General features: G+C 42.7%; 1 protein-coding gene across 2 annotated transcripts in view; it reads right to left on the bottom strand.

Annotated features, from left to right (window-relative positions):
• Positions 1-13,349, bottom strand: part of CEP120 (centrosomal protein 120) — an 81,766-nt gene extending 68,417 nt beyond the window's left edge. Inside the window, exons 1-4 of one of the 2 annotated variants that reach the window (XM_043912246.1) lie at positions 13,194-13,349; positions 12,862-12,940; positions 5,387-5,543; positions 3,681-3,795 (exon numbers count right to left, since the gene is read on the bottom strand). In XM_043912246.1, coding sequence (XP_043768181.1) covers positions 3,681-3,795; positions 5,387-5,543; positions 12,862-12,910 — 321 coding nt within the window. In that variant the 5' untranslated portion in view covers positions 12,911-12,940; positions 13,194-13,349. Of the gene's footprint in view, positions 1-3,680; positions 3,796-5,386; positions 5,544-12,861; positions 12,944-13,193 lie in introns of both variants that reach the window. The other variant, XM_043912247.1, reaches the window with a different exon arrangement.
• Positions 13,350-13,724: the final 375 nt, after the last annotated feature.

Here is a 13,724-nt window from a genome sequence, read left to right as displayed (position 1 = left end):
AGATAAGAGCTTGGCTTGGACATCCTCCTTCTCAGAGGCATTACCTTCTCTTTAACCAAAGAAACTACACAAGTATTCCGGGTCTAAGCCTAGAAGGAAAACCTTTCTCAAGACTTGGGGGGAAGAGAGGTGACCCAAAGATGGATGAGAAACAAGTCCTCTTTTAAAGCATTTCAGTTTCTTTTGAATAGCCCCAAATTTGGGCCAGACTGAGTGGCTTATTTGCAATTACACACATACTCTTGGAGATATTGCAGGGTGGGTCCCAGACGAACACAATAAACTAACTAACTATTGCAACAAAGTTCTTGGGTCTCCCAGTGCACACAGAAGTTCTGTTTACACTATACTGTAGTTTAACTGTGCAGTAGCATTATGCCTAAAAAAAAGTACATACCTTATTTAAAAAATACTTTATTGCTAAAAAATGCTAACCATCAGCTAAGCCTTCAGTGAGTCATAATCTCCTTACAATAGTAACATCAGAGATCACTGATCACAGATCACTATAATAAACATAATGATGAAAATGTTTGAAATATTCCAGTTACCAAAATGTGAGCAAATGCTGCTGGAAAGCAGCTCCAACAGATCTCCTTGACAACCAGTTGTCACAATTGTTTTTTTTTTTTTTTTAAAAAGCATATCTGTGAAGTACAATAAACTGAAGTGCAATAAAAATGAAGTGCAATAAAAATGAGGCCTTTATCTTTCTACCAGGAGCAGAAATGTCAGTAACAGATAAATGAGGATTCTGTGAAGAAAAATTTAAGATCCAAATCCATCAAGGACTTTAAAATAAAAGAGAATATTTTTTTACTTTATTTTCTGAAGAAAGTAGGGCCAAAAAATATCATTAAGAAAAACTGAAACTAAGAACTTCTAAAGTCAGTAACATACAAAAAAAGTTGTAAGATATTTTAAAAGACCTAAGAAGCATTTTCAATAACAAAAGCATAATCAAGACCCTGAGCTGTTTCACCACCTTGCCAAGGGGATACTATTTACATAACAAGTGTGTTACAAGAAGTTCCCTTACTCTTAAATAATACAAAAGGCATGCAAGGAGCAGGAAGCCAGGACACCAAATAGAAGACTGCTATGAAAGCCGGCAAAATTCAGGTTTAAACTGAAGGAAGTAGGGAAAACCACTAGGCCATTCAGGTATGACCCAGTTCAAATCCCTTCTGATCATACAGTGGGGGCGATGAATAGATTCAAGGGATTAGATCTGACAGAGTGCCTGAAGGACTACGGACCGAGGTTCGTAACATTGTACAGGAGCTAGTGACCAAAATTATCCCAAAGAAAAAGAAATGCAAGAAGGCAAAGTGGTTGTCTGAGGAGGCTTTACACATAGCTGAGGAAAGAAGAGAAGCAAAAAGCAAGAAAGGGAAAGATATACGCAACTGAATGCAGAGTTCCCAGAGAATAGCAAGGAGAGATAAGAAGGGCTTCTTAAATGAACCATGCAAGAAATAGAGGAAAACAACAGAATGGGAAAGACTAGGATCTCTTTAAGAAAATTAGAGATACTAAGGGAACATTTCATGCAAGGATGGGCATGATAAATGACAAGACAGTAAGGACCTAACAGAAGCAGAAGAGATTTAAAAGAAGTGACAAGAATACACAGAAGAAAAATACAAAAATTCTTAGTGACCCAGATAACCACAATGGTGTGGTCACTCACCTAGAGCCTGACATGCTAGAGTCTAAAGTCAAGTGGGCCTTAGGAAGCAGCACCACAAACAAGGCTAGTGGAGGTGATGGAATTCTAGCTGAGCTATTTCAAATCCTAAAAGATGATGCTGTTAAAGTGCTGCACTCAATATGTCAGCAAATTTGGAAAACTCAGCAGTGGCCACAGGACCAAGAAAGGTCAGTTTTCATTACAACCCCAAAGAAAGGCAGTGCCAAAGAATGTACAAACTAGGGTATAATTGCATTCATTTCACATGTTAGTTAGGTTATGTTCAAAATCCTTCAAGCAAGGCTTCTGCAGTATGTGAACCAAGAACTTCCAGACGTACAAGCTGGGTTTAGAAAAGGCAGAGGAACCAGAGATTAAATTGCCAACATCTGCTGGAACATAGAAAAAGCAAGGGAATTTCAGAAAAAATCTACCTCTGCTTCATTAACCAGGCTAAAGTCTTTGACTGTGTGGATCATAACAAACTGTGGAAAATTCTTAAAGAGATGGAAATACCAGACCACCTTACCTGTCTCCTGATAAACCTGTATGCGGGTTCAGAAGCAACAGTCAGAATCTTACAGGGAACAACTGACTGGTTCAAAACTGGAAAAGGGAGTACAATAAGGCTGTAAATTGTCACCCTGTTTATTTAACTTATATGCAGAGTACATTATGTGAAATGCCAGACTGGATGAATCACAAGCTGGAATCAAGACTGACATGAGAAATATCAACAACCTCAGACATGCAGATGATACCACTCTAATGGCAGAAAGAGAAGAACTAAAGAGCCTCTTGATGAGGGTGAAAGGGAAGAGTGAAAAAGCTGGCTTAACTCTCAACATTCAAAAAGCAAAAATCATGGTATTCATGGCAAACAGAAGGGGAAAAAATGGAAGCAGTGACAGACTTTATTTTCTTGGGCTACAAAATCACTGAGGAAGGTGACTGCAGCTGTGAAATTAAAAGATGCTTGCTCCTTGGAAGGAAAGGAATGACAAACCTTGACAGTGTATTAAAAAGTAGAGACATCACTTTGACAATAAAGGTCCATATACCCAAAGCTATGAGGTTGTTGATATTTCTCATGTCAGATTCATCCAGTCTGGCATTTCACATAACGTACTCTGCATATAAGTTAAATAAACAGAGAGTCCTATTGCAGTTGGACTCTTGCAGTTGGACTGCAGAGAGATCAAACCAGTCAATCCTAAAGGAAATAAACCCTGAATATTCACTGGAAGGACTGAGCAGAAACTGAAGCTCCAATACTGTGGCCACGTGATGTGAAGAGATGACTCACTGGAAAAGACCCTGATGCTGGGAACAATTGAAGGCAAAAAGAGAAGAGAGCAGCAGAGGATGAAATGGTTAGAGAGCATCACCGACTCAGTGGACATGAATCTGAGCAAACTCTGGGAGATAGTGAAGGACAGGGAAGCCTGGTGTGCTGCAGTCCATGGGCTCGCAAAGAGTTGGACACGACTTAGTGCCTGAACAACATGACAGCCTGGGTAAGTGGCTTCAGTTTGAGATGGCAGCATGAAATGTGGGAAATTAGATGAATCAGGAGGGAAAACCAACTGGAAAAGGTTGGCTCTGGAGGCCAGGAAAGGGGAGTGTCAAGGAAGACGTCTGGAAGGAGAGCAGTGACCATCACTGAAGCAAGGAACTCTAAAAGAGGAGCACTTTGAAGCTTCAGCAAGAGCTGAACATGTTAAACGTAAAGGTAATAGCAACTTGAACACAGATTTGAACTCAGAAGTTTCTTTGAGAGATAGATCTAGGTCAAGGAAGGATCAAAAGGTCAGGATTTTCTATGCCAAATTCACTTTAAGAACTAAGAACTACCATACCATATACCATGGTACGAGCCATGATCTATTAGGTCTAATAGTCCATGTCCTTTCCATCAATCTCTTATCTACTGAAAATAACCAACTGTTTTGACAGAGTCAGTAACAAAACATCAAAAGGTCAGTACCTGCTTTGTTTCTTGAGCAGTTCTTAAGTCGAGAACAACGTAACCAATAGTTTCTCTGGCTGAAGTTAAAGGATCCAAGGCAAAACACTGCAGTTTGATAGGAGTACGCTGTAGCCTGTAACGTAACAATTCATGTGATAAATAAAATCACTTTTGCTTAATACTGAACTTTCTATTAGCTTTGAAAAAGCTACTTATACTACTATTCAAGACAACTATTATTTTGTTGGATAACCTGTATCTTTTCTGTACTTTCTAAAAAACTCAACTGGCATGAACTATTAATTATGTCTACTTATTTATATACCAACTAATACACACAACATGTCAAAAAAAAACAACTTTAAGTCTCTCTCATCCAAGAAGCCAACATCTAGGTCAATGTTTCTCAAGCTTCTGTGATACACAGAATGCTTTCAAAGTCAAAAATTACCATTAATCCTCAAGACTGATTTTAAATTGTTTTTCTTAGACTTACACACATAAAGTTTCGAATACACATATATATGCTTGTTTTTTTTACACAGATTTTTTTATGTAGACAAAAGAAATCTTTATTGAATCTGTTACAACATTGCTTCTGTTTAATGTTTTAGTTTCATGGCCCTGAGGCATGTGGCATCTTAGCTCCCAGACCAGGGATGGAACCTGCACCATTACACTGGAAGGCAGTCTTAACTGTACAGCCAGGGAGTCCCTATTTATATGCTTGTAGCTCTTCTTGTTGCTAAAAAAATAAAAAATGAAATAAGCTTAAGAATTAAATGTCATAACATTGTAAATTATTAAAATTAAGTTAAAAACAATTCAGTGTAATACATGATAAGGTCACGTAAGCAGGAGCTTGACTTGTGCAGCATGGCTTCTTTTGAGTCTGGCACCCCTACACATGCAGTAAGCTGACCGGGGTTCGCCATCACTGCCATCATCTAACGGAATGACTGAGAACCCCGCACTGGGCACGAAAGTCATCATGTATGTATTTATCCATGTTACTGTCTCAGTCCACAAAACAGAGAGGTGCCACTTTATACTAACACAATCGTATACACAAACATCAACGCAGGCACTAATATTTCAATATGAAGACATTGTCTGAGCAGATATTCCACAAGTCACTGAGATGAAATGCAAAATTCTCGTATCCTCTAGGAATTTAATACCATTTCAAAGAAATTCATGGACTAAGCCAGGGGATCTTCCCAATCAAACCCAGGTTTCCTGCACTGCAGGCGGACTCTTTACCACCTGAGCTACCAGGGAAGCCCACCCAGACATTTGTGTGTATATGTGTATATACACGCAGTAGCTCAGCTGGCAAAGAACCCACCTGCAATGCAGGAGACCCCAGTTCAATTCCTGGATCAGGAAGTTCCCTTGGAGAAGGGGTAGGCTACCCACTCCAGTATTCTTGGGCTTCCCTCATGGCTCAGATGGTACAGAATCCACCTGCAATGCAGGAGACCCCGGTTTGATCCCTGGGTTGGGAAGATCCCCTGGAGGGCATGGCAACCCACTCCAGTATTCTTGCCTGGAGAATCCCCATGGCAGAGGAGCCTGGTGGGCTACAGTCCATAAGGTCACAAAGAGCTGGACACGACTGAGCGACCAAGCGCAGCACAGCACCTTCGAGCGTGCACACATGTCTGTGCACACACACCTCACAAACTGAAACAAGAGCTGAACAGACTGGAAATAACAGTCACCTGTGCTGATGAAGTGCTTTCCTGTCAATTTCCCAGGCTAACTCAGTAGCAAATTCCGGCTGGTCTGTATGGTCCACAGGATCAGTAGCCAACTGCTCTCCATCAAACTTCGCTTCTACTATAAGCATATGTTTTGGACGTTTGGGGAAATGGCGACCTAGGGAAAAAAAGACTGTACAGGTTAACTGGAAGTGTACAAAAATCAAATATGGTCACCTGGCACCCAAGTTTTAAAAACTGACATGTTAACAGTGGTTAACTTACCACGTATTCCATAAACTAACTCACTAGCACATATTCCGGAGAAGGCAATGGCACCCCACTCCAGTACTCTTGCCTGAAAAATCCCATGGACGGAGGAACCTGGTGGGCTGCGGTCCATGGGGTCACTGAGAGTCGGACACAACTGAAGCGACTTAGCAGCAGCAGAAGCACATACTCACATATATACTCAAATTCATGATTCATAAACACATTAGTCAAACTGAAAGCCGTGATTAATAAATTAGTGCTTCTCTAACATTAATGTGCAATGAATCACCCAAGGTCCTGTTAAAATGTAGATTCTGGTTCAACTGGTCTGGGATGGGCCCAGGATTCTGCATTTCTAACAAGATCCCAGGAGATGTCAATGGTGTTGTTCTTGGTTCACACTTTGAGCAGCAATGATCTCAATGACATTCAGAATTAAAGTGTTAAAAATGTGATTATACCCACTTTAGATGTTACTAAAATCACTGTGGACAGTGACTGCAGCCACAAAATTAAAAGATGCTTGTTCCTTGGAAGAAAACCAATGACAAACTTAGACAGCATATTAAAAAGCAGAAACATCACTTTGCCAACAAAAGTCCATATAGTCAAACCTATAGTTTTTCCAGTAGTGAAGTATGGATGTGAGAGTTGGAGAAAAGTCTGAGCCCCAAAGAACTGATGCTTTCCAACTGAGGTGCTGGAGAAGACTCTTGAGAGTCCTTTGGACAGCAAGGAGATCAAAGCAGTCAATCCTAGAGGAAATCAACCCTAAATATTCATTAGAAGGATTGATGCTGAAGCTCCAGTACCTTCGCCATCTGAAATGAAGAGGTGACTCCCTGATGCTGGGAAAGACTGAGGGCAGGAGAAGTAGGGGGCAACAGAGGACAAGATTGTTGGATGGCATCATTGACTCAATGGTAATAAGTTTGAGCAAATTCTGGGAGATAGTGAAGGACACGGAAGCTTGTCATGCTGCACTCCATGGGGTCACAAAGAGTCAGACAGGACAGAGCAACTGAACAACAACAAATACCAGTATATAATATAGAACAGGTTGTCTAGAGAGTTAAAAAATAATCAAATTAGCAAAATCAAATTTACCTGCATCTTAATTTTCCTGTTAACACAGTAACAGGATCAATCTGATCAGATGGACCACAGCCTTGTCTAACTCAATGAAACCAAGAACCATGCTGTGTAGGGCCACCCAAGACGAACAGGTCACGGTGGAGAGTTCTGACAAAATGTGGTCCACTGGAGAAGGGAATGGCAAAACACTTCAGTATTCTTGCCTTGAGAACCCCATGAACGGTAGGAAAAGGCAAAATGATAGGACTCTGAAAGATGAACTACCCAGGTCAGTAGGTGCCCAACATGTTACTGGAGATCAGTGGAGAAATAACTCCAGAATGAAGGAATGGAGCCAAAGCAAAAACACTACCCAGCTGTGGATGTGACTGGTGATAGAAGTAAAGTCCAACGCTGTAAAGAGCAATAGTCCATGAATCACGGCAAATTGGAGGTGGTCAAACAGGAGATGGCAAGAGTGAACATCCACATTTTAGGAATCAGAGAATTAAAATGGACTGGAACGGGTGAATTTAACTCAGACGACAAATACATCTACTACTCTGGGCAAGAATCCCTCAGAAGAAATGGAGTAACCATCATCGTCAACAAGAGTCCAAAGTGCAGTACTTGGATGCAATCTCAAAAATGACAGAATGATCTCTGTTCGTTTCCAAAGCAAACCATTCAGTATCACAGTAATCCAAGTCTATGCCCCAACCAGTAATGCTAAACAAGCTGAAGTTGAATGGTTCTTTGAAGACCTACAAGACCTTCTAGAACTAACACCCAAAAAAGATGTCTTTTTCATTATAGGGGACTGGAATGCAAACGTAGGAAGTCAAGAAATACCTGGAGTAACAGGCAAATTTGGCCTTGAAGTACAAAATGAAGCAGGGCAAAGGCTAACAGAGTTTTGCCAAGAGAACACACTGGTCATAGCAAACACCCTCTTCCAACAACACAAGAGAAGACTCTACACATGGACATTAACAGATGGTCAATACCAAGATCAGATTGATTATATGCTCTGCAGCCAAAGATGGAGAAGTTCCATACAGTCAGCAAAAACAAGACTGTGGCACAGACCATGGACTCCTGATTGCCAAGTTCAGACTTAAATTGAAGAAAGTAGGGAAAACCACTAGACCATTCAGTTATGACCTAAATCAAATCCCTTATGATTATACAGTGGAAGTGACAAATAGATTCAAGGGATTAGATCTGATAGAGTTCCTGAAGAACTATGGATGGAGGTTCATTACATTATAGAGGAGGCAGGGATCAAAACCATCCCCAAGGAAAAGAAATGCAAAACAGCAAAATGGTTGTCTGAGGAGGCCTTACAAATAGCTGTGAAAAGAGAAGCGAAAAGCAAAGGAGAAAAGGAAAGATATACCCATATCAATGCAGAGTTCCAAAGAATAGCAAGGAGAGATAAGAAACCCTTCCTCAGCGAGCAATGCAAAGAAATAGAGGAAAACAATAGAATGGGAACCATCTAGAGATCTCTTCAAGAAAATTAGAGATGGTATGGACCTAACAGAAGCAGAAGCTATTGAGAAAAGGCGGCAAGAATACACAGAACTATACAAAAAAGATCTTCATGACCCAGATAATCACAATGGTGTGATCACTCACCTAGAGTCAGACATCCTGGAATGCGAAGTCAAGTGGGCCTTAGGAAGCATCACTACAAACAAAGCTAGTGGAGGTGATAGAATTCCAGTTGAGTTATTTCAAATCCTAAAAGATGAAGTTGTGAAAGTACTGCACTCAATATGCCAGCAAATTTGAAAAACTCAGCAGTGGCCACAGGACTGGAGAAGGTCACCTTTCATTCCAATCCCAAAGAAAGGCAACACCAAAGAATGCTCAAACTACTGCACAATTGCACTCATCTCACACGCTAGCCAAGTAATGCTCAAAATTCTCCAAGCCAGGCTTCAACAGTACGTGAACCATGAACTTCTAGATGTTCAAGCTGGATTTAGAAAAGGCAGAGGAACCAGAGATCAAATTGCCAACATCCGCTGGGTCATCGAAAAGCAAGAGAGTTCCAGAAAAACATCTACTTCTGCTTTATTGACTATGCCAAAGCCTTTGATTGTGTGGACCACAAAAAAACAGTAGAAAATTCTTCAAGGGATGGAAATACCAGACCACCTGACCTGCCTCTTGAGAAACCTGTATGCAGGTCAGGAAGCAAGTTAGAACTGGACATGGAACAACAGACTGGTTCCAAATAGGAAAAGGAGTACATTAAGGCTGTATATTGTCAGCCTGCTTATTTAACTTATATGCACAGTACATCATGAGAAATGCTGGGCTGGATGAAGCACAAGGTGGAATCAAGATTGTCGGGAGAAATATCAATAACCTCAGATATGCAGATGCTGCTGCTGCTAAGTAGCTTCAGTTGTGTCCGATTCTGTGCAACCCCATGGACTGCAGCCTACCAGGCTCCTCCATCCATGGGATTTTCCAGGCAAGAGTACTGGAGTGGGTTGCCATTTCCTTCTCCAGATATGCAGATGATACCACCCTTACGGCAGAAAGCAAAGAAGAACTAAAGTGCCTCGATGAAAGTTGAAAGAGGAAAGTGAAAAAGTTGGCTTAAAACTCAACATTCAGAAAACTAAGATCATGGCATCTGGTCCCATCACTTCATGGCAAATAGATGGGGAAACAGTGGAAACAGTGACAGACTTTATTTTTTGGGCTCCAAAATCACTGCAGACGGTGACAACAGTCATAAATTAAAAGATGCTTACTCCTTGGAAGAAAAGTTATAAAGCAGAGACATTCCTTTGCCAACAAAGGTCCATCTAGTCAAATCTGTGGTTTTTCCAGTAGCCATGTATGGATGTGAGAGTTGGACTATAAAGAAAGCTGAGCACTGAAGAATTGACGCTTTTGAACTGTGGTGTTGGAGGAGACTCTTGAGAGTCTCTGCAAGGAGATCCAAACAGTCCATCCTAAAGGAAATCAGTCCTGAATATTCATTGGAAGGACTGATGCAGAAGTTGAAACTCCAATACTTTGGCCACCTGATGCGAAGAACTGACTCATTTGAAAAGACCCTGATGCTAGGAAAGACTGAAGGCAGAAGGAGAAGGGGACGACAGAGGATGAGATGGTTGGATGGCATCCTGGACTCAATAGACATGAGCTTGAGTCAACTCTGGGAGTTGGCAATGGACAGGCAGGCCTGGCGTGCTGCAGTCCATGGGGTCACAAAGAGTCGGACACAACTGAGCAACTGAACTAACACAACACAGTAAAGGATACTTTACAAATTAGCCAAAGGAAAATAAACACGTTCATTCATTCATGTTATTTTCAATGAGAACGTTATACACTATTAAGAAATAGTAAAATATTCTCTCTGCATTGCTGTTCATTTGTACTGACAGACTTCATTCCTTCAGTTTGCTGAAGACATATTCAGAGTTCAGTTTATGCCAGAAAATGGGATGCAAAAGGAAGAAAGCAGAGTATGTGTTCTTGAAGAGTTGAAGGTCCAGTGGAAACAGACTTAACACAGTGAAAACAAAACACTAAAAAAGAAATAAGCACTAAGCATTTTACAGCCAATATGTCTGCAGGTCTGCTGAGGGGGTTTCAGTGAGCAGAGTTTAACCACTGTTAAATAAGTGCATCCCTCCTGCTACTCACCCTGGTTCAAGCTGCTTAAAAGGAATTAAGCTGGTCACAAAGACCTTGATTGCAAACCTGTGAGTGTCAACCTAAAGTTCTCATTTCAAACTCCCTATGAAGAGCCTTGCCACGCTGGGCATGGCTCTCCCCATTAGAACTCAGGGGCCTCTCACGGGACATCACTGTTGGCTGCTCTAACCAATCACTAAGTTTCACAAATGAATTTCACATGTGTCCAAAAACACCCCTATATTTAAAGGCTATCCTAACCACAACTTCCAATTAGCTTGAAAACTGAGGATAAGTACGGGAACAACAGGTGCCTGCCTCATCCCAAAGACAAAGAAGACCTTGAAATCAGAAACCCTTGTCATTCTCATCCCTGGAATCTAGTACTTAGGCCAAAGTTTGCTCATGGTAGAGGCCCAGTGATCTTCTTTTGAGTAAAGAGCACTTCTAGAAGCATAGCCAAGAAATTGCAAGCAGTTCAAATAGCTGAAGGACCAGGAACATATGAATACACACAGCAGGAGAGAGAAGGCTGAAAAGGTAGGTCACAAGTCTACCCTAAAGGGCCATGTATGCCACTCTAAGCAGGACCTTATCCCTCAGCACATCAAAGGACTTTAAGAAACTTAGCTTGGCATTTCAGAAGTTACCCCTGCCAGTAAGGTGGACAGTGTTTTCTGAAAAGATTTATCAAACAGACTACTGAGAAGATTACTACAGTAGATTAGGGGGATAATGACAGCCCGACAGCAAGGCACCCACAATGGAAACTCGCTCATTTAAAAGCTTACATTTTTAAAAAAGTTATATAAAGCACCTACTATTATTTTTAAAATAAAATCAACACTTGGTGACCATCTGGATGTTGGGGATGGAGAGGGAACCCAGGAAGACGATGACTCCCAGGGTCTTGGCTTGAAGCAACAGCGTGGTTACAATGAATGGAAACACAAACACAAAAGGAGGAATGGCTTGGAGGACTGCATATGTTTATAGCAACACCTAACTGACCTTCCCAATTCCAGGTTCTCTGGAAACCACCATACTCAATCTCACAGTGGTCTGAGTTATCTAATCGCCTGGAATGACTCTTCTATCCTTGATTACCTACCAACCAAGGCACTTCAGCCATCAACCTCATCCACCTCCAAACCTGTGTTTACAGCCTGAATCATTTATTTTTATTTACATTACATCCCAACATACTATGGCCTGCACATTAATTTGACCTCCCTAAGGAGACAGAACCCTACAACCTTGAAGGGAAAGAAAGTGCCTTACATTTCTGTTACCTCATAGCATGGTCCACAGTCCCAAAAGTTTTTGTTCACCAAATTAGAAGAGGATTTTAGTCCTATGTCTTTAAACAGTCAGTAACCTAACAGTTAAAATCTTCCCCAACACTATGGATTCCGGCCCATCCTCTCCTCCAAAATTAAAAGACTAGTTTTATCTTTTCTTCCCTCTCACCTCCCAAAGAGTGTCAGGCCTCCATGAGACACCTCCCCTGAAGGGCAGGGGTCCCCAGCCATTCCTCTCACCGTTCAAGGTGACTCCTTCTTGTCCTATTATTCAAAACCTAACCTCAATTTACCCATCAACTCCTATATCCTCCACTTTCCTGTTCTCCAACCACACTGAATTCAAGCAATCAAAGAAGATGCCTGGCTTGACTATCCCTTAAACACCACTGGCGCTTCCCTTTGCCTGGAATGTCCTTCCTTCCTTTTTTCTCCCCCGACAAACTTTTAATCATTCTTTAGGACCAAAATAAATGTCATCTCCTTTGGGAAAATGTTCCCAGCTTCCCCAGACAGAGGAAGAAGAATGTTCCTTCTTCCACACCTTGATAAGAATTATTCTCCAGGCTACACCGGTAGCTTTTGGAACCAGGTCTGTTGTGTTTTCATTCCCAGCACAGTGCCTGACACTCAGCTAGTCTCCAAACAAACCCAACTTCCGGGCATGTGCAATAGACCCTCTTGACAACTGAAGTCCTCTAAGCACCCAGTAGAGACCTGTAAACGGAAGGGCCCCCGCAAAGACATCTGAAGATGCAAAAACACATAAACGCTTCTGAAAAAAGAAATATGTATTTGAGTCAAAGCAAAGTTCTCAACACTGATACCAGGAGGACGCTGAGCAGAACCTGCTTTCCAGGTACTATTTCAGCTCATATTGTAAGCAGCATCGATATGCTGCTTCTGATGGAAACCTTCTCCAACATTCTCTGGGTCTACGGCTAATCACACTAAATATCACCTACCCTTAATACCTCCCATACTCCCACTCCCTTGGGGGTCTTTTAAATCAACTGCCCAACAGATCTTACAGCATACAACTTCAAACAAGTCTCTGAGGACTGCACCGGCGAAGATGACAGGGTTCTTCAGGTTAACAAAGCCTTGGTCCCAGTCCCACATTACTCCGTTAACATTTAGAGCGCAGCAACTGCAAACGCCAAGTTCCCGGTCGCTCACCTTCTAGGATGGACACGACGATGAGCAGCTGGTCGGACTTGGAGACCATGGTCGTGGTCGGCGGCTGGTAGGCGGGGGTCTGCTGGGAGGAAGAAGGGCCCGGGTGAGTGGCGGGCAGCCTGCGACCCCAGGCAGAACCCCAGGCGAGGCTTCTGCCGCCCGCCCACAGCCCCGGACACCCGGATCCCGCTCGGCGGTCGGCCTGCAGCGCGCCCGGCTCCCCGGCCCGGGGCCGCCAGTCCAACTGCAACCCGGTCCCGACTCAGGCAAAAGCCGGTCGGCCACCCGGCCCGGCCTGTCCTCAGGGAGACGCGAGCCCGCCGCCAGAGGACCTTTTGCCGCCTGCGTAAAAGCTTTTCAAACACCCCGGTTGCTGCCGCCGCGGCCGCCGCACTTCCCCGCTTCCGCCTAGCAACCAGGCCCGCAGGCCCAGCGCCCCGGGGAGGCTGGAGGACAAAGGGTGATAGAGATCAGGGCAGTCGAGGATAGAACGCCCTTCAGCCCGCCTCACCTCTTACCCTTTTTACGCTACGTTCCAGAGCCCTGAAGAAAAGACTGGCCGTTGCCTCACAGCGCCCCCTGCTAGCCGGACTGGGGAAAGCGGGCGATTTGGTGGAGACCAACCGCGCAGGCGCACTACTGCAGTAAACCCTTCCCGAACTTCCCCAGTAAGGAAAGTGAATGTAATGTATTCTCTGGTTTTCGTCCTAGACAAAACCTGGGAAATACATCAATATAAATTTAGAAAACAAAAAAGCTAGCTCTGTTCAGGCCACCAGTGTCAATACTGCTTAGAAGTTAAATCCTGGAAAAATAATGATTTAAGTCTGAACTCTAAAATCAACTAAAATTGTCCTGACGGC

Source organism: Cervus elaphus, chromosome 9, assembly GCF_910594005.1.
Source record: "Cervus elaphus chromosome 9, mCerEla1.1, whole genome shotgun sequence".
Classification (NCBI taxonomy): Eukaryota; Metazoa; Chordata; class Mammalia; order Artiodactyla; family Cervidae; genus Cervus; species Cervus elaphus.
The sequence above is the reverse complement of the archived record's forward strand: the minus strand, read 5'-3'. Positions and strand labels throughout refer to the sequence as shown.